General features: G+C 53.3%; 1 protein-coding gene across 2 annotated transcripts; it reads left to right on the forward strand.

The window, feature by feature from the left end:
* The first annotated feature begins 5,340 nt into the window (after positions 1-5,340).
* SPRYD3 (SPRY domain containing 3) lies at positions 5,341-19,353 on the forward strand. Of its 2 annotated transcripts, XM_020895034.2 has the most exons (11): positions 5,341-5,448; positions 6,913-7,059; positions 8,051-8,126; positions 8,581-8,705; positions 9,196-9,331; positions 10,202-10,387; positions 16,147-16,296; positions 16,732-16,789; positions 17,388-17,507; positions 17,602-17,774; positions 18,042-19,353. In XM_020895034.2, the coding sequence occupies exons 1-11, from the start codon at positions 5,426-5,428 to the stop codon at positions 18,174-18,176; spliced, it is 1,329 nt and encodes a 442-aa protein (XP_020750693.2). In that variant the 5' UTR covers positions 5,341-5,425; the 3' UTR covers positions 18,177-19,353. The 2 variants fall into 2 exon arrangements, with proteins under 2 accessions (XP_020750693.2, XP_070310469.1); XM_070454368.1 differs by lacking the exon at positions 17,388-17,507.
* Positions 19,354-19,589: the final 236 nt, after the last annotated feature.

Genomic DNA, 19,589 nt, shown 5'->3' on the forward strand with positions numbered 1-19,589 from the left:
CCCAGAATCTGGCCCCATTCCATCCCCACCCAGTATCATCCATTGGGTTTTCTGGATTATTCAGGCTGTTCTATGCCAAGGGAGGTTGGACGGTGATGGGGCTGAGTGTTTTGGGTCAGCCTGCTCTCCTGGGCTTTCACTCCATTGGTCTGTCCACCCCACCTCCCCCACCCGTGGCCTCCCTTCCCCAGGCAGTACCCTGCCCATCCCCAGAACTCCTAGCTGAGCCTCCTTCCTAGAGGGAGGAAGAAGGACCGTTTCCTTCTGCAACCCCCACCCACACAGCTCTGGGTTACGCAACACTGGCCATCTCATTCTTTCCTAAAACAAGGGCTCTGGGCAGTGACTAAGTTTAAATTCTGGGCCCCCAAGCAAGAATGTCAGCAAGAGCTTCCTGAACTTTTCGGTAAATGAAAAAAAAAAAAAAAAGGTACTTCCAGCACCCTCCCCACAGGGCTGCCCTAGGACCCTAGGACATTTTGGAAGCAGTATCTTCCACTAGCCCAGAGACAGTGACGCAGATTGGGCAGGCAGGGAGGACGGTGCTGGGGCAGTGGGGAGGGGCAGTTCTCCTCTACTCTGGGAGGCTCTGGGGCCTCCTGCTTCAAGCTCTGACCCCAGGGTAGTGTGCTTAATCCTGTCCCTCCATCCTTATCACTATTGATTTTGCCCAGTACATGTCTCTGGCTAGGGCTTTTCTCCTGACTCCACCTTGTTGCTCTTGAATAAGACGGAAAATTCTGTGGAAAGTTGGGATGGGAAAGAGATGGCCCCGCTCCCTGCAGGATCTCAGCGTGGCTTTTAAAAGCTTGGGTAAAGTGATTTTGCAGGTTATATTGCACAGAAGCCCAGTACTCTGCTAGCCTCTCACATCCACTGCTCCCTTCCCAAGCTCCCCCATGCACCCTCCTACATCACTGCTACAGACCTCCCCTGGTTATACTCCACTGCCCGGCTGGGTCCTGCCCCGTCCCGTAGCCTCAGCACAGCCCTGAGCAGCCCGGTCCCTCCTGCCTCCCCAGCACTGCTCTTCCCTCTTCCCCATGCCTCCGGCCTAGGTGTCCAGAGCTGTGTGCTTCCAGTGCTGAGATCTAACTAGGCTCTTCCTTGCAGACTGAGACTCTCAAACTCTGCTTTCCTCCCTTTGGGATGCCTTTCACCTTAGCACCCAGAGCAGAGGTCTGAAGGTCTCAGTAAGTGCTCAGGATGGAGCGTGGGTCAAAACAGACTGCTGGGACCCTGTCTGGCCTCTGTGGAGAGGAAGCTTCTGTCACGGCTGTGAAAAGGCTAGACAGCTTGGGCTGTTACTTAGGCTTTTTATAAATAAACTTTGACAGGACTTCCTCCTTCTCTTACAGGTTACACTCTGTCCTCCTCCTCTCATCCAAACCCACAGCACCATCAAGTGCTAACTTCATTTTGAGAACGGGGGTAAAGGAGAGGGCCTGCCTGGATCCTTTTGAGTGTTGAGTCTGCAGAAAGGCAAGTGGTTGCACAGTCTACAGATCGAAAGCCCCAGAGAGATGGCTAAATGACCACATCATGATGTGGCCTAAGTCTGCTATGGGTCTGATGGGAACTGTTGTGATAACCGCAGATGGTCTCCAGCCTCTGATTTCTGCTATCTGTCCCACATGCAGCCTCCCAATTGGTCTTGCTCCTGTGGCTCTCTCCTCCTCAAATGCCTTTGGTGGTACCTATGCCCTTCTTCCCTGCCCATGGACCTGTGCTGCCATGTGGCAATCATGACCCGGTGGACAGTCGGCCCTGGAAGCACACTCTGGTTCAACCAGTTGGTGGGATCACCCTTGGCAGTTTCTCATCTCTGAGTCTGAACTGAGATTAGGGGAGGTGAAGGTGTGATGCTCAGAGGTAATCTGGACTGCAAGTCTTCAGCTCATAAGGATGAAACTCCCCCCTGCCACTCCTCCTACTACAGACCAGATTCTGCCATCTCTTCCCCACCTGCTTGGCCAGCGGTCTGCCTTTCTCTGAATTCATCCATATTATTGTGTTGCTATCTTAAATATCTGCTTATCTTTTCTGTGTCTTATTTTTCCAATTAGATTATGAGTATTTTGAGAATAAGAGCCCCATACCTTCTTCATCTCTGACCCCCAGCTCCTAGCTCATCTTTGGAATTGATACAAGTAAAGGTTGTTGTTTTGGGTGAGAACAAAGGCAGTCCTGGGGGAGGGCCTTGAGAGGTGAAGGGGGTACACTGTAACTCTCTGGAGGCTCCACTGGTGCTTCTATACTTCTGAGCTAGCCCAGGCAACCCAGGGCAGCTTTTGGCTTTCTCAGTCCCTCCTCTCACTTTCCCTATCCCTCCTGTTGTTCTCAGAGTAAAGGCCAAGGAGACTGAGTGTGGTCAGGGTTCAATAAGAGAGGGAAACCTGGCCCCAGGATAAATCAAAGAGGGTTTCCTGGAGAATAGGTCTATAAAATAGAATTTAGGAGAAAATATAGGTTAAGATAGGTTGAAGAGAGGGAAGGGTGGAGGCTGTCTCAGAAAAGCACATCTTTGTGTAAGAGGTATGAGAGTATAGAGTCATGTAGCGGGTGTGTGTGCATGACTTGTTCTGCCTAGATTCCCAGTGTCCCAGTTATACCAGAGAAAGGTGAACTAGAAAGGGAGCAGAGAAGTTTTCTAGACTGGGCTGGAGTTAGCCAGATGGTTAGGAACTGGGAATCATTAGTGAAGAAGGAGTAATAACTGCAGGTCTGAAGTTTGCTTTTTTTTTTTTATAATTACATGAATAAAAATCAATAGATTGATAGAGCATTTATTTATGTGGATATAACTATATGACATGGACATAATTAAGGAGGAACTGTGTTCACAGGGAGCTTAGAATTAGTATCTGTCCATCCAACACATGCTTAACACCTAAAAAATCAAACAGGATGGTAGGGTATTCCAGGATAGAATGCAGACTGTAACAGGTAAATCTAACTATATTATACATGCATGGCACAAACACACTAAGGTGGTGAGGGGAAAAAAGGTGCTGACCTAAGTAACTTTGGAAAACAATGTTTCGACTGGAAACTGTAAGGCTACTGATAAATGGAATGGCACGCTCTGTACGCTACATAAACACTGTACTCTAGCTGATAAGTTTGTTTCTCATGGGCTTATGGATTAAAAATTTTGAAACTGCTCAGTGTAGACTGGGGTGGAGCAAATAAGTAATGGGTATTGGGTTTCTCTTGAGAGAGAAGTTACAGAGAAGTAGGGAGGAAGGGTAGAATCAGCCCTGTGGTACTGGATTAGAGTGGAAGATATCAGTACAATCCTTGTGGAGTGGACTCCATATTGTTAAAAAGTCAGTTCTCCCAAAATTGATCAATAGATTCAGTGTAATGCCAATTAAATTCCTAGACTGCTTTTTTGGTAGAAATGGGCAAACTGATAGTCTCATAAGGAAATGCAAAGGACCTGGAGTAACTCAAACCAACTTTTAAAAAGAACAAAATTGAAAGACTTATACTACTTGATTTCAAGACTTATTATAAAATTATAATAATAAAAACATAAAGGTAAAAAAACAGATCAGTGGAACAGAGAGTCTAGAAATAGACCCACAAGAATATAGCTAATGATTTCTTTTTTTTAAAGACTTTTAAAATTTTATTTATTTTTGGCCACACCCCGTAGCATGTGGGATCTTAATTCCCCACCCAGGGATTGAATCCATACCCCCTGCACTGGAAGCATGGAGTCCCAACCACTAGACCACCAGGCAAGTCTCTGAAAGACTTTTTTAATAACAGTTTTTCAATACATGTTTGACAAAGGTGCAAAGGAATTCAGTAGAGAAAGGACAATCTTTCCAACAAATTCTGCTGGAACAATTGGATCTCCATGTGTAAAAAAAAGAAAAAGAACTTTCATCTATACCTCATAACATACACAAAAATTAATTTAAAATTACTCATAGATCTGAATAAAGTTGTTAATGTATAACCTCAATCTAATAATGAGTAAAATGATAGATAAAATGAAAATGAAGGACATTATACAAAATAATTGGCATCTATTTTTCAGCAAAGATTGAATAACTGTCCCAGATTAAGGAGCCTAAGGAAACATGACAAGTAAATGTTAGTCCCAGATCTGGGGTTCTAATTCAGATTTCCTAATTTCCGGCCTACATCTATTTCTGACACCTATTTCCATTATGCCAAGTGGCTACTGTTTATGTTATAGGAGAGCATGGCTTCCATTTCATTCAACATCTGTAGAGCACCTCTTTATGATAAGAATAGGATAGCTCCCAGGAGTCAGAAGGAGCCCACACTTGAGCAGAGAGACATCTACACACATAGATTATTTTCATAGTAAAAGTAAGACTGTAATAAGTGCTGTAAATGAGGTGCAAAGAAAATGGTATAAGAATACGGGGGGGGGGGGGGGATGTCCCCTGGTGGTCCAGTGGTCAAGACTTCACCTTCCAACGCAGAGCCTGTGGGTTCCATCCCGGAAAGGGGGGCTAAGATCCCACATGCCTCATGGCCAAAACACCGAAACATAAAAGCAATATTGTAACAGATTCCATAAAGACTTAAAAAAAAAAAAAAAAAACCCACAAAAAACAGAGGAGGGGAAAAAAACCTTCCTACCTGGAAAAGAGAAATTTGGTAATGGGAGGAAATGGGGAAAGTCCTCCCCAGAATGGCAATAATCACCTTCCAGTAGGTGTGCGATAAAGGTCAGTACCATATCTATCTTCCCTATTCATTATGGCCCCAGCGTAACTTTCCTTAAGTCACACCAATCCCTCTGCTTTTTACATTCGAAGTTTTCTCCTGGTAGGAATGCCTTGCCCAGAATGAAGGCAAGGTGACATGAAATGGAGCTCGAGAGAATATAAAGCACACGGTAATGGTATAACTCTGGAGAATAGAAAACATATGGTAACAGGCACACGCGTTATGGAGACCAGTCTCAGGCTCTGAGCACGCAAACAGGATTTAATTATAAGACTCATTTCATAAGGACATTCCTACAGAGCTCTTAGCATCACGTCTGACACGGAACTGGCGCTGAGGGAATAGTCACAGTATTTGTGGGTACGCAGCGACCTTACTCGCCCGGGGTGGGAGCCGCCCCTTGACCGGCCAGTCAGCGCCCGGGGCTCCCAGTGCGGTGTCCCGGCCGCCACGTCGCCGCCTACCACCCTCTCGACACCCGGGTTTACCAGCCCCTACCCGGCGCTAGGTACCCGGTTCACCGGGCCGCGCCCAGTCCGGCCTGCGTCCTTCGATTGGCTCCTGCAGGTGCTTGTCGTCCTCGGCCGCTGCAGATTGGCCGGAGTGGGTGCAAAGGGGCGGGGCTGGGGAAGCGTAGGAAGGGCGGGGACCCGGATGTGTGTGGTGGCGGCGGCCGAAGAGCTAGTGTGCGGAGCTGAGAGGCCTATGGATGAGGAGGACGCGGCGGCCCCGGTAGGCGGGGATCGGGGGCGGGGTCCCGGAGGCCTCGGGTCGGTCTCCACCGAGCCTGAGGCGGGAGGCGGGAGGCGGGGGTCCTGGGCGGAGGCTTCGGAGTCAGGGGCGGGGCCTTGCGCTCTGGTTGCTGGGCTTCCTCTCTGGGGACCCTTCTCGGCCCAGTGCAGGGCCTGGGGAGTGTGGGCGTAGTCACACTGACGGGCCAGTGCTCCTTTCCCCCGGGTCTCCTCTGAGTGATCCGGGTGGAGGCGGGGCCCGGTGCGGTCTCCTCTCGCTGGTGCCAAGGCTATGGGATTCTAGGCAAGCAGATGTCCCTAGGTCTGGGGCGCCAGCATCAACCTGGGATCGAGCCCTGGCCGAGAGCCGAGGAGGCCAGTCCTAGAGCTACCCCGCAGGTGCCTACCTTCCTGAGCCACGCAGTGGCTTGCGGCTACTGCAGAAGCTTGTAAATATGCGCATGGGGAGTGAATTTAGCCTAGTCAGCTTCCTAAGCCCCTACTGTGTGCAGGACACTGTCAGGCCTTGATGGAACCCTTGTCTCAGGGTTTGGGATATGGGAAGAGAAAGTAACTCCTCTTTTTGTCACTTGGGGGAAAATTCATTCACCTATGCATTAGCACTGTTGGTGGTTTAAATACCTGGGTCATCCTACTCCTCTCCATCTTCCCTACTACCATCTTTGTGGATGCCATCTCTCGTTAGAACAGCAGCAGCAGTCTCCTCATTAATTGTTTGCCACTCTGTTTTGCTCATCTTGTGATGAGTTTAGTCTCCAGCCAACCGCCTGAATAATTTTTACAATCAGATAAACCTTAGAAACATATCATTTCCTTGATTAAAACCCTCCAGAGCTTTCCCATCATACTTGGAATAAAATTCAAACTTCTTAACGTGGTCTGTAGAGCATTGATCTGGCCCCTACCTTCCTTCCATTCTTTTCTGATACATTTTTTTTCTGCCTCACATTCCCTGCACACCAGTCACCTATCCTTTTTCTATTTCCTATCATGCCAGCTGCCTTGCACCTCAGGACCTGTGTTCTGGCTGTCCCCTCTGCCTGGGATGCTCTTTCTTGGGCTTGTCACATGCCAGTCACCTTTCCATCTCATAGAGTTCAACTCGTTATTCTTTCATCACGTCACTCTGCTTGTTCCTGCACTGTCTAACATTGTCATGTCTGTCTATTGTCTATCATGTCTCCCTTGGTAGAATGGAAGCTCTATGAGAATAGGCAGCTCATCCGTCTTGTTCACAGCTGTATCCGTAGCACCTTGGACAGCAGGAGCACATAGCGGGAGCTCGGTAAATGTTTGCTGAATTAAAGGATGAGGGTGGGGATTGTTAAGGTCAATCTAGGCAACTGGCTTCAAGTCTAGAGTCCTTTCTGCATTCTGGGTAGAACCGGCCAAGGTGCTCAGGGCCCTGCTTCCTCCTCCTCAAGTCCCTTCTCCCCCTTGGCAGGTTTGTTCTCATGAACAAGATGGATGACCTCAACCTGCACTACCGGTTTCTGAATTGGCGCCGGCGGATCCGGGAGATTCGAGAGGTCCGGGCTTTCCGATATCAGGAAAGGTTCAAGCATATTCTTGTAGATGGAGACACTTTGAGGTGAGTTTCAGGGAGGGCTTTCACATTTTCCTTATTTTCCTTTCTGTGCCAGGTCTTAGAGACGAAAGGGGCTTTTGCAGAAGCAGACAGCTGTCTACACTGCGTGGGGATGCAGTGGACTCTGGAGGCCTTTCTGAATGGGGCAGTGTGTGCTTCTTCACCTTGTAACTCTCTTTGCCTGTGTCTCTGGGTCCCTCTGTCCTGGTTTGTGTGGGAAGCAGTCATGTCAGAGATGGAGGCTGCTGGGGTCTCAGGAATTGCCCAACTGTCTTGTCAAGAGGACTCCAGTGAGTCTGTGCGGTGCCTGGGTCTCCTGCCTGCATTTCTTGAGTTGTGTTTGGTGAAAGAATGACCAATTCAAAGGTAGTGGACTTCCTGTTTTGGGAAGGATGGCCCTGCAGTGCATCCTGCTCACTGCCTTCCAATCCTTTGGTTTGTGTGTTTGTTTTCTCTCTGTTTTCTGGCTTGAAACTCTCCCTTGAGTCCGTTGGAACCTAATTCTCTCACAGAGTTGTTACTGGAAGAGGGACAGAAGTAGTGCTGTCTAGCCTGGAAACAAGAAAGTTGAGGAGTAGGGAGTGATTAACTCTTTCAATCAATGAACGGCTTTGGTCCAGAGGATGGAGACTAGCCATTCTCAAACTCCACTGAGAACAGAGCCAGAGGAAAAGGGCTGAAGCTGCAGCATGAAGGATTGAGGTTAGACAGGGTGTGAGACCGCCTAATAGGCAACTGCGGGAGGCTCTGCCTCCTCTTCTCCACTGGCAGTGAGTAAGCCAGGCTTACAGTGATCTGGTATGGGTTGGACCCTTGCTGGAGGCAGCGGGTGACCTCAAGTATCTTGTTATGGTGTTTGTGCAGATGTCCCTTGTGACCAGGTGGATTCTCCTCTCTGCTGGCCCTCACAGGGTGGGGGCTGGGGACACTAAGGTGCTCCCCCAAATTCCTGGGCTAGGATGCTAATGGACCTCCCTCTCCATTTTTCCTTCAGTTACCATGGAAACTCTGGTGAAGTTGGCTGCTATGTGGCTTCTCGACCCCTGACAAAGGACAGCAATTATTTTGAGGTGATCGAGGCTATGGGTGGGCAGAGTAGGGGGTGAAATGGTTTAGATCCAGGGAGCTCTTTTACTGGATTCTTGACCTAGTTCTTTAAACTTTCCATCAGGATTATCCTGTTGGCTGGGAATAGGGCCCAGGATATCATGATGCCTAATCTGAGAGGCACCGTAGAGTCCTGTCACCCTGTCCCTTCGGTTCTCCTGCCCTTCACCTAGGTAGAATTTGACCCATGTCTTTTCTCACCCCCTCACCCAAGCCCAGCATCTCCATCTCCTATCTTTTTCCATGGCTTGGAAATTATTTTCTAAGTAATTGTGATAAAGTGGGCCCCCACTTTTCCCAGTTCTCCCTCTGGGTGCCCTTTCTCTTTGACTCCCCTGTATCCTGGCTCTTTGAGCCTCAACCCCTTTGATGTCTGTTCCCCGCTGTGCTAACTGTGTCCTGCTCTCCTCCCTCCAGGTGTCGATTGTGGACAGTGGGGTCCGGGGCACCATTGCTGTGGGACTGGTTCCTCAGTACTACAGCTTGGATCACCAGCCTGGCTGGTTGCCTGACTCTGTGGCCTACCATGCTGATGATGGCAAGTGAGTTGCCTCTTGTGGCACCCAACGCCCTTTCTGCGGATTTGGGAGTCTGAGATATAATGGACTACCTCAGGGTGGCTTTCGCCATTCCTGAGGTTAAAGCGTCTGCTTCCAATGCGGGAGACCCGGGTTCGATCCCTGGGTCGGGAAGATCCCCTGGAGAAGGAAATGGTAACCCACTCCAGTATTCTTGCCTGGAGAATCCCATGGACGGAGGAGCCTGATAGGCTACAGTCCACGGGGTTGCAAAGAGTCGGACACAACTAAGCGACTTCACTTTCATTGGTTTTGGAGTGTTTTCATAGATTTTTCTGACCAGGTCAGGAAGGTGGCCTGTTGACTCTCCTTGGAGGTTTGCAGACTCAAAGGGGAGGGTGGAGCTCATCCAAGGACGCAGGTAGATGGTGTTCCAGAGTGATCGGGAGCAGGAGCACTAGGGAGAAGGTGGGAGGCCAGGCTCAGATCGAGTGTTGTTCCGCCCTGTCCACAGGCTTTACAATGGCCGAGCCAAGGGTCGCCAGTTTGGGTCAAAGTGCAACTCTGGGGACCGGATTGGTTGTGGCATTGAGCCAGTGTCCTTTGATGTGCAGACTGCCCAGATCTTCTTCACTAAAAATGGGAAGCGGGTAAGTGGGACATCCTGAGTGGAATTTAAATGGCTTGAAGCTGTCCAGGGACTTGTGTGAGTGCTGTGAAAGAGTCTGCTGGCTGGGACTGGCCCAGGGCCCCCTAGGCTCATTTCCCATCTTCTTCAGTTCAGTCTTAAATTCTCCTGGGCTCTCCTGCATGTAGAAGACCCTCCCCTCACCCAGGGGAAGCTGGGACTGTCCCCAGGTGGTAGACACAGAGGGACAAGTTTATGCAGTGGAGGAGGGGCAGGATTTGTTGGGGACAGAATGGGGTGATGTGGGGGAAGGTTTTGAGCAGGCAAAAAGAGGGAGAGTTTATGGCCTGGCTCTGTAAGCTGGAGGTTGTCTTGGGACTTTTGACTTGGATGCTTTTGAGGGTATGTCTTTTCTGTGTTTTGTGTTCCTTGTTTCACTTCTCCTTTCCTTCCCTCTTGAAAGGCTAGTGATGGTGGAGGGCTGGGATAAGAACACATAGGAGAGACCCGGGCTGTCTTCCTTCTCCTCCCCAGCCCCACCTCCTGCCCAGGGAAATCGCTTTCTCAGTTCTCCACTGAGGGGTTTTTCTCCTTTAGCATCTATCCTGAGCTCTCTTCCTGCTCCAGTCCACACTCAACATGTACCAAAAGTATTTGGCGGCACGTTGAGAGACTTGGAGTTTGCCTTCTAGCTCTGTGGATTCCTTGCTCAGCCAGGAGTGCTCAGCAGCTTTTTAAAAACTTCTCTGTACCTTTGTTTTGCTCTCCTGTCAGCGTGTGTGATGATGCCTGGTTGCATCATTCTCAAAAGTCCCCTTGTGAGAATTGGATGAGTCGTAGGAAAAGTGAGCAAGGCGGTAGCTCCCTCCTTTCTTACCTCCCAACAACACAGGTGGGCTCCACCATCATGCCCATGTCCCCGGACGGGCTGTTTCCGGCAGTGGGCATGCACTCACTGGGTGAGGAGGTGCGGCTGCATCTCAACGCTGAGCTGGGCCGCGAGGATGACAGCGTCATGATGGTGGACAGCTACGAGGATGAGTGGGGCCGGCTACATGACGTCCGAGTCTGTGGAACCGTAAGTAAGGGGTGGTAGGCAGAGGGCGCCGGGGGAGCTCTAGGGGCCCCAGCTCTCAGGCTCTTAGGATTGCTTAGAATAGGCAGTGAAGACAGTGTCTTCTGTAGGGTTTTGGAAAGTGAGAATTTGGGCAGGAGTGCCTGGCAGCCCGACATGATCCTTGAGTCCAGGTCTGTGTTCTCTTAGCATTGGTCCTCCTTTCCCGCCTTCCCTTTTGTTTGAGAGCTCAGGCTCATCTCTCAACCCTGGGAGAAGCAGTAGCTCTCCTTTGCCTTCTTTGGTTCCTTCAGCCCCCAGGGCAGTGCACACTGCTGCCCTGTGCGTCTGTCTGCCTCTGAGAGGCTGGGCTGACTTTGGAGAGGCCGGGTGCCTGGACCTCCCTTTTGGCTTGAACCCAGCCCAGTTGGCCCAGCTTTCCACCCACCGCAGTGAGGGGCAGGTGTCGTCGTAAATCCTACTCGCGTCGTAAATCCTACTCGCGCTGGGAGAGGTTCTTCGAAATCTTTTTTGAGTAAGCATCCATGTCAGTCTCTTCGGCCTTCTTACATTTAATAGAGGATGAGAATGGAGGCGAATGATGATTCAGTGAGAGTCCTTGACCCTCCAAAGCTGGCCTTTTCATACACCCATCATACCTGTGTTAGTCCCCTGACTAGATTTTAAACTTGGTTGGGAAGTGTATAGACCTCGAGGGAAGGAAATTCTTCATACTTACCCTCTGTGCCTCATGCTAGCTTGGAAGTGGATGGCTGCTGAGTCAGGGGTCTGGCCCTGACCTCTAGTGGACTGCTCAGGCCTCCCACTTGGAATTGTCCCTCTGCTGCCCTCCCGCCCCTGGCTCAACCTTTTCCTCCACCCTCTGGCCTTCTCACCCCAAGACAGGCTGTTTTTAACTCAGCCTTTCATAGCAAAACAGAAGCAGTAGGGGGGTGGGAGTGGGTTAAGAGCAAGGCTCTCCATTTCTGGAGTGCAAGGTGCGTCCAATCCAGGGAAAATGGTAGGAAGCGTGCACTCCTGCAGCTTCTCACACTCTGCACCCCCTTCTGGCCCTGGGGTCCAGGGACTGCAATGGCCACCAGCCCGGAGGCCTCAGATGCCCACTCCCTGATCTTCCTCTCTTCTTTCTTTTCCCCTTCCACCATCATTCTGACAACATCTACAGAGCTGAAGTTGGGGCTGAGCCAGGGCGATGTTCCAGCTCTCACCCTTGACCTCTCCTCAAGTTTTCCTGGCACCTTTCCCTGCCTGGACCTGGCCCTACTCTGCTCCTTGCTCCTCCCAGGCAGTCTTTTCTAATTGATGTGAATCCTGTAGATGTTTATAAATAGCCTGCCTTCCTCTCTGCCCCTCCCCCAGTGCCCTCAGGCCACACATTTAAGAATTTTTTTTTTTCTTTCTTAGATGTAAGCTATTGAGTTTAACTCTTCTCTTAAGCCCCAACCCCAGCTAGGGAGAGCTGGCAGGGTAGGCATGCTGTTCCCTGCATACTTGCTCCTCTGGGGCTGCCTTGGACCTGAGCCTCTTGAGGGATGCCTCTCTTCTAGTCTTGCCCCATCTTTCAAGTGAGGGTGACTTACCCAGTTTCTTCCAGCCCTTTGACCCGCCATCCGCACTCTTGCCTCCTGGCCGCCTCCTTCGTGTCCCTTCTGACCATCCACTGTATTTCCGATCTGGTGATCCGAGTGTCAGCCTGCAGGAGCCTGGGAGAGGTCACCGGGCTGCGCCTGTGCCTCCTGTTTCTAAAGATGTCTAGTGCAGCTGCTTCTCCCCTCTGCCCTTCCTGTTTTTACGTCCCCCTCTGTGCGGAGCCCTTCCCAGGGACCTCGACCTCTGCTGTGGTTGCAGCCTGTTTCTCCTGCCCTGATGATGTTCCCAGGGGAGCATCCTGTGGAACCATAAAAGTCTGGGGTGGCCTGGGGCAGGCTTTGATGCCATCCCGCCCAGGTTTCTCAGTGTAGAGACTGTGGGCCTCTTAAGTGAGACAGTTTCTCGATGGGCAGGATGTTTAGCATCCCTGGCTCCAAGACCCAAGATGCTGGTAGCTCCTCAAACCACGCCCCCCGCCCCCCAGCTGTGTGACTGCCTGCACATTCCCACGTATCCTCTTGTACTGCTGAGAAAACAGTCCCAGAGAAAATTAGACTTGATCAAATGTCTCAGTGAATTAGTAACAGAACTAAGCCTAGATATTCCTTCTGTGACCCCTCCCCCCATCTTTCCCACTCTCTGATATATGCTGCCCTCTACCCAGGCCTGCTCTACTGTAACCAGTCTCTCCTGCCCCCTTCTCACAGGATGAGTCCAGAGTTCCTGGGCTTAAGCCCACTTTCCCAGAGACTTTCCTGTCTGGTGTCATTAGCCAGGGGCTTCCTAGGTGAGTCTTCTTGGCCACCTTGGAAGGCTTTTACTTCTGTCTTTCTTTCAGTTTTATAGTCTCAGTTATCCTTTCTCACTGATTCTTCCCAGACAGAAAAGAGACTTCAACTCCAGACTTTTTTTTTAAACCCTAACAATTCATTCTGAGAAGTTTGCAACATACAGAAAAGCTGAAAAAGTAGCACAGTAAACACCCACTGGGTCTCCACTACCTAGATTAACAGTTGTTAATATTTAGTTGTGTTTGTTTGATCTGAGGATCTATGTATGGACAGACCTAGCTCTTTCCAGAGGGCAGTCTTTCCCTGCTTCCTGTTGCCTTACTTTCCCCTCCCAGAGAGCGCCCCCTTCCCAGAGCTCTGGGATGCTGAAGAGTTGCTGTTGCAATGTTGGTGCCAAGATGGGGGAGGCTGCCCCTCATCCCCATCCCCAGGCCTTGCGCAGTGTGCTTAGGTAACATGCTGAGGGCGAGGGTCAGTCGGCAGGGCTGGGGGTTACACTCATTCTGTCTTTGTTCCTTGTTTCTGTTCACAGCTCCTCTGACAATTCCTTAGTGACAGGGCAGCAGCTTTCATACACAAAGTGGGGTGAATGAGGCCCCACCCTCTCAGGGGTCCTCCCCAGACCCAACCCAGGAGGAGACCTGTTGGGGCCTGAGCTGGCCGGTGGGAGGCATGTTCCTGGTTTGTGTTTCAGCTGCTTCTAGGCCCTGGGGCACTGAGCCCTCCCCTGATCCTGTCAAGAGGGATTAGGGTCTGGCAAGGGCGGGTCGCAGCAGGAGAGGAGGCAAAGAGTAGGTGCTGCCTATGAGGGAGGGGTGGGGTGCAGGAGGCTCTCTGCACCCTGGTCTGCAGCCTCTGCTCTTGGGGGTGAACTGTTTGGCCTCTCAAAGCTTCTGTTGTGTGTAGAGGAAGGTAAAGGGGGTCTTGGGAGCCTTAAGGAATGAGTTCCCCTACCCCACCAAAGATGTTGATAGGGGCATTGTTTGAGGAGAAAGCCTTGGGAGGAAGACAGTTGGTCATCTGGGCGGAGTCATCTGGGGAGTATCCTAGGGAAACAGTGACCAGTCCTGAGAGCCTCAGGGGCCGTTCTGGTGCTGGGGGAGGAGGGTAAGGGCTGAGATGAAAGATCCTGTCCTTGTTTGTGATTGGCAGTTTCAGTCTGTTGTAGCTTTGGGATGATTGTTAATGTTTAGGGAGCATTGGAACATTGGGGTATTCTAGTATAAACCCCATTTCCTGAGTTCAGGAAAGGCCGACGTGTGCATTTATCACCTGCCGGGCTCAGACTAAGCCCTTGGCACTCACTTCACTTTGTCACTGGTTTTTGGAGATGCAGGTGGTGGTTCCTCTCCTGACTGTGCAAGGAACCCAGGCTTCTGGGCAGTGAGCCGCTGTGCTTTCTGAGCTGTCCTGCAGGGTGGGAAATAAGTTTTAGAGCCCCGAATTAGTGTGTTGCATTAGTGTGTTTCATCCTCCTGGCCTTGTAGCTTAAGGAAGCCTCCCCACCCTCTCCGTAGACAAAAAGGCAGCCTGCCCTCCTCAGGGCCGAGGCAGAGGGAATGGTTGGGCGGGTTTTTCCCAAGGATCAGGATCTGGATCCGCTGTCTTTTGGCTCTGAGAATGGAGAACACTGTGTTTCCTACACTGAGGCCAGTTGGATGCCGTGGGTCAAGGGCAGCTGTGGGGTCCCCCACCCAGTTCGGCAATGCAGAGGAGAGGGTGGGCTGGGGGCTGCTCAGACTGGGTGGAGTCCATGCTAGTTAATGTGCTTCAGACCCATAACCCCACACACCCGCCACCGGCCTTGTGGGGAGAGAGACAGTGGAGGAATTCAGGCTGAGCTGAGCCCACCCAGAGGACCAGAAGTAGAACTTAGACAGGGTGGGCCTTTACAATAAATTAGACCACCTGCAGGGGAGCTCTTTCTGATGGAAGAATGCAGTGTGAGATAATGGAGACTTGGGCTAGGAGTGTGACATCGCGGAACCAGGGTGCCCTGAAGTGTTTACAGTCCTGGCTGGAGGAAGGAGGGGAGAAAGGTCCAGTGATCTGCCGCACACCTCCAGCTTTTCTGTTGGTGCCCCTGTCCCCTGCCTGCCTGCGGTTGTCTGGGGCGGAGGGGAGGATGGACTTGCGGTGCCAGGGTTTCGGGGATCCAGGGTGAGGAGGGGTCAGTGCCTCCCTGAAGGGGTGGTGAGGATGTGGCCTCTCCCTCTGCTGAAGACACACGGAGGCTTGGGCGCTGGTGCCAGCGAGCTTGATGCCTTTCCTGTTCAGGCAGGAGTTCTTTGAGGGGTGAGAGGCCAGTGTCCCAAGGCTTGCCTGGGAGAAGTGGAGGAGGTCCCCAGGGAGTGAGTTTTCTTTAGGGCCAGAAGGGTGGGAGGGTAGAAGAAAGTCTTGAGGGGCAGTTTGGCTAATTAAAAAGGGATTAAGGAATCCCAGGTGATGCTGAGGGTGGGGGACAGAGGGGACAGGGTTGAGTCACAGCCCCACTATTACCATGACAACTGATAAATAAATCCTCCCAGATTGGGGGTTGCCGCCCCGTCTTGCCCAGGCAGGATCACCGTGGGGCTGAGGAGCCCCAGGAGCCCATCAGTCAGCTCCCCTCCACACCCCTGCTCCAGCTTAAAAGAGCCGCAAGGGGCTGGGAGCAGGAATGCCTGCCTTTCTAGCCCTGCTCTGCCTGTCCCCCCCAACCCCTTACATTGAATGCTGGAGCAGACCTGGTCCTGGCTCCCCGGCACCTCCCCAACCCGGCTACAAACAGCTCTGTTCAAAGCCAAGTACAACAAAGACCTTGAGAAGCGTATCAGTCCCATCCCAGGCAGAACTGGCTTCTGAGCTGTCTCCCCTCCCCCAGACGTCTGGACTTGGCCCCTAACCTCCGCATTCTCCTTGGCCTCCCGGCCTCCCGAGGCACCCTGAGAAAACCTTCAGGCTTCCTCTTAGCCTGGCCTTCGCTTCTCCTCTTCTCTGTGTTCAGGGCCCCTGGGTGGCCCTTTCCTGGCAGGCAGGGTGACCGAGGGAAGTGATGGCCGAGAGAGCCCTGTGTGGTCCTGGCGCCCAGCTGTTGGGATCTTGGGGCTGCTGTCCTGTCTCCCCACAGCGAGGAAAGCGTCCTTGGCTCAGTAGGCAGGTGGGTGCAGTCTTCAGTAGGGGCTCAGCCCTCTTGCTCCTGCTGCCACCTCCAATCACCCGCCCCATCCCTGTTCTCCCCTGCCTGCTGGGAACACTGAGTCCCTCCTTCTGCCTCCAGCACCACTTCCCTTTCAGCTGGGCTTTCTGTGAGAGACAGGAAACTGGTCCCCAGACAGCCTTGGAACCAGGTTTCCATGGGGGGTGTCAGCCTTGCCCCCACCTCTGGCTTTCTCCCCACAGCTGCTGGAGTACTTGGGCAAGGGCAAGAGCATCGTGGACGTGGGGCTGGCCCAGGCCCGGCGCCCACTCAGCACGCGTAGCCACTACTTTGAGGTGGAGATCGTGGACCCTGGAGAGAAATGCTACATCGCCTTGGGGCTGGCCCGGAAGGTGGGCACTAATGCTGGCTTTCTGCCTGGGGGGGTGCTCAGCTCTGGGGCTTCTGGTCTAGAGCTGGGAGCTCCTAGGGAGGTGAAGGGGCCAGGCTGCAGAGAGGGGTCTTAACCTGAGACAGAAAGGTCGTATGTGTCTGCTGTGTAAGGGTACAGACCCCCAGTCACCTCAGGGCTGAGAGAGGGTTGTGAGCCTACCACACACACACCAGGGCCTAGATGGGGGCTGAGGGCACCCCACAACTCTGGCACCCCAGCACCTTCTCACTCGCTCCCAACCCCCGCGACCTCCAGTGCTTGAAGGTGTGAGGCTGCCGGGGTGGGAGCAGCCATCTGGGTTGTAGCTTGTTCCAGAAGGTGAGGGTTCAGATGCCGCTCTCCCATCTTCTTTTCTGCGTGGTACCACAGCTTTCCTTTTTTCACACTGGCATAGGATTATCCCAAGAACAGGCACCCTGGCTGGAGCAGAGGGTCTGTGGCTTATCATGCAGGTGCGTGAGGGGCTGCGCTGGGGGAGCTGGGGCTGCGGGGATGGGGGTACAGGGACACCCATTTTCCTGACCCCGCACGAGGGGCCTCTCCTCCAGCATCTGACCTGAGAGACTCTCCCCTGCTGCCCCCTGCTGTCCCTTCCCAAGCTGCTAGCGCTTTCTCCTGTTTTTCCTCCCAGCCCTACAAGCCAGGGGAGCAGAACAGGGGTGGGGAAGCTGGGCCCAGGCTGGACATTCCAGGCCTCTGAGTTGGCTCCCTCTGCTCCCTTCCTGCAGATTCTGCATTTTCTTCCTTTGACTGGTTCGATTTCCTTGCGGGCTTTCTTTAGAAAGGACGAGCCTTGAGTTCCTGGTCCCACCTCTCCCTCCCTTCCGAGGCCCCTCTCCGCTCTCTGACCAGCTCCCAAGGGAGTTCCCCCCTCAGCCCTTTGAGGGGACAGATGTGTGTCTCTCTTCTGGTGCCCTCATCGTCTCTCTTCCCTTCCTTGGGGCCAGAGAGGGAAGGAGGGACACTTGGGCTTCCAGTGGGGGCGCGCTCTGGGGGTGTAGGGTATCAGCCCCTCCTGCAGATGCATGTAGTCTCCCCTCCTCCCAACAGACGACGGGAAGATCTTTCATGGCAGCGGCGTGGGGGACCCCTTCGGGCCACGCTGTTACAAAGGGGACATAATGGGCTGTGGAATCATGTTCCCCCGGGACTACATTCTGGACAGTGAGGGTGAGTGGGGGTGACCGTGCCCAACCTGGCTGACTGGGCACTGGGTGGGTCCTGCGGGCAGAACCGCAGGAGCTCAGGTTTCCTGGCCTCTTAGGTGACAGCGACGACAGCTGTGACACAGTGATCCTGTCCCCGACTGCCCGAGCTGTGCGGAATGTCCGGAATGTCATGTATCTGCACCAGGAAGGGGAGGAGGAAGAGGAAGAGGAGGAAGAGGAGGATGACGGGGAGGAGATAGAGCAAGAGCACGAGGGCAAGAAGGTGGTGGTGAGTGCGGGGGTCTGGGGCTGGGCTGGGGCTGGGGTCCCTGCGGAGGAGAGGGCGGAACCTGGGGAGGGGGCGCAGGGTTGCTGAGTGGGGAGGCTGGTTGAGAGGCTGGTTTCTGGCCTCTGGACGCCCTCTCGTGGTCACCTCCTGCATCGCCCTCTGTCTCTCCTGCGGTGGTGGGAGTTGGGAGGGATGGGCTTCAGGCCTGTGTAGCCCCAGCATCATGCAGAGCCTGCTGCCTGTCCCACTGTCCTCCTCCACCCCTAGGTTTTCTTCACTCGGAATGGCAAGATCATTGGGAAGAAGGATGCTGTTGTACCTTCTGGGGGCTTCTTCCCCACCATCGGGATGCTGAGCTGTGGGGAAAAAGTCAAAGTGGATCTGCACCCCCTGAGTGGCTAGGCCTTCTCCCCGGACCTGCCCCTCCCCTCTGACCCCTCCCTTTGCAGAACCAGGTACCCAGTTCCTGACTCCCGAGGATCTGCCTACCCAGCAGGCCCCAGGGGGTGTGTCAGCACTCTGCCCCTACCAGATCAGGCCCCTGCCAAGCTCCTCCATGCCCAGTTTCTGGCCCGGGGCTGCCCCAGTCATCAGTCCCTGGGCGAGAGACCCTGGTTGGACAGGAACAGGCTGGAAGGGTGGCGTTGCTCTCTGGCCCCCTCGGTTTTGGCCGTGGGCTCCCGTGTCCTCCTTCTGCACCTGTGAAGGGAGAGGAGTGAGTGCTTCTGTCTCAGCTGCTGTTGGGCCTGAGGCTTGAGAGGGTGGAGCCGGACAGCCCCCCCCCCCGCTTACCAGTGTTCCTGGGGTGCCTCCTCGTCTGTTCCCTGTCCTCGTCCTCGTTGTCGTGTGAACCAGTTGCTGCTGTCACCCCCTGGCTGGGCTGGGGGGCTCTCTAGGGCCCTCGCTCTCCTTCACTGAATGCTCTCCCTAGAAGACTACTCGAGGGCCTCTCTTCTCTCCCCACAGAGCCAGCTCCCTCCCTCACGACCTGCTGGGGCACCACAGGTCCCTGAGAACCCAGCTCCCCCAGCTGTACACATATAGATGGTGCCCACGGCATGTAGAGTGAGACGGGCTGTCAGGTCCGGGAATGGAGCCTTTGCTCCTGTCTCCCTCTGGCCCTCCTCAGCTCACCTGTGGCACCTTTGTCTCTAGTTCCTGAGGATGCAGGTTGAGACCCCAGAGCCTCTCTCTCCCACACGGTGAGGGCAGGACCCCAGAGCCCAGTGAGAGCCCGTGCTCCCCTGCCCCACCCACACCCCGCTTGCTGCCTGTGCCAGTTGCCTGTTTTGCTTCAGTGTTTGATCTAGCACTCACACGTGTCCTCCCCAACCAGGCTCTCCTGTCTCCTGGCCTCTTGACACCGACCCCTCCCCACACAGTGACTTCCAGGAGGGAGAGGAGGCCTCAGTTTGGGGAGAGTGGGCAGGGCTTTAGGGGAAGCAGTGAGCTGTTGTACTGCGGGGGGGCCTCCACTTTGGCCCTCCCTTCAGGCCCTGCACTATGATGTATGAAATTTATGTACAGACCAGAGATGTTTATACAGCCAATAAAGATGGAGTTTCCATATTTATCAGTACAGCCGGGACGGGGGAATCCTTTCCGATACACAGGGCGGGGACAGGGCTGGAGGAAGGGGGCGGCGAAGGGCACTTGCTCACAAGGCATGTGTGGACTGCTGTGGGGCCAGGGAGAGGGATCGTGTGTGTCCCACAGACATGGCTTGGGCCTGGGGTGCCCCAAGAAGCACAGGTGTGGTCCTGGGAGACCTGAGGCTTTGACCTTCCTGGAAACAGGCATGAGTCCAACTCTGAC

The sequence above is a fragment of the Odocoileus virginianus genome, chromosome 24, assembly GCF_023699985.2.
Source record: "Odocoileus virginianus isolate 20LAN1187 ecotype Illinois chromosome 24, Ovbor_1.2, whole genome shotgun sequence".
Taxonomy (NCBI): domain Eukaryota; kingdom Metazoa; phylum Chordata; class Mammalia; order Artiodactyla; family Cervidae; genus Odocoileus; species Odocoileus virginianus.

Bases quoted from the DNA above. Each gene is read 5' to 3' on its own strand.
- SPRYD3 (XM_020895034.2), top strand. From the start codon at position 5,426: ATGAGGAGGACGCGGCGGCCCCG. The intron at 9,332-10,201 runs GTAAGTGGGACA...CCAACAACACAG, and splicing joins TCACTAAAAATGGGAAGCGG to GTGGGCTCCACCATCATGCC. The intron at 16,790-17,387 runs GTGCGTGAGGGG...TCCTCCCAACAG, and splicing joins GTCTGTGGCTTATCATGCAG to ACGACGGGAAGATCTTTCAT.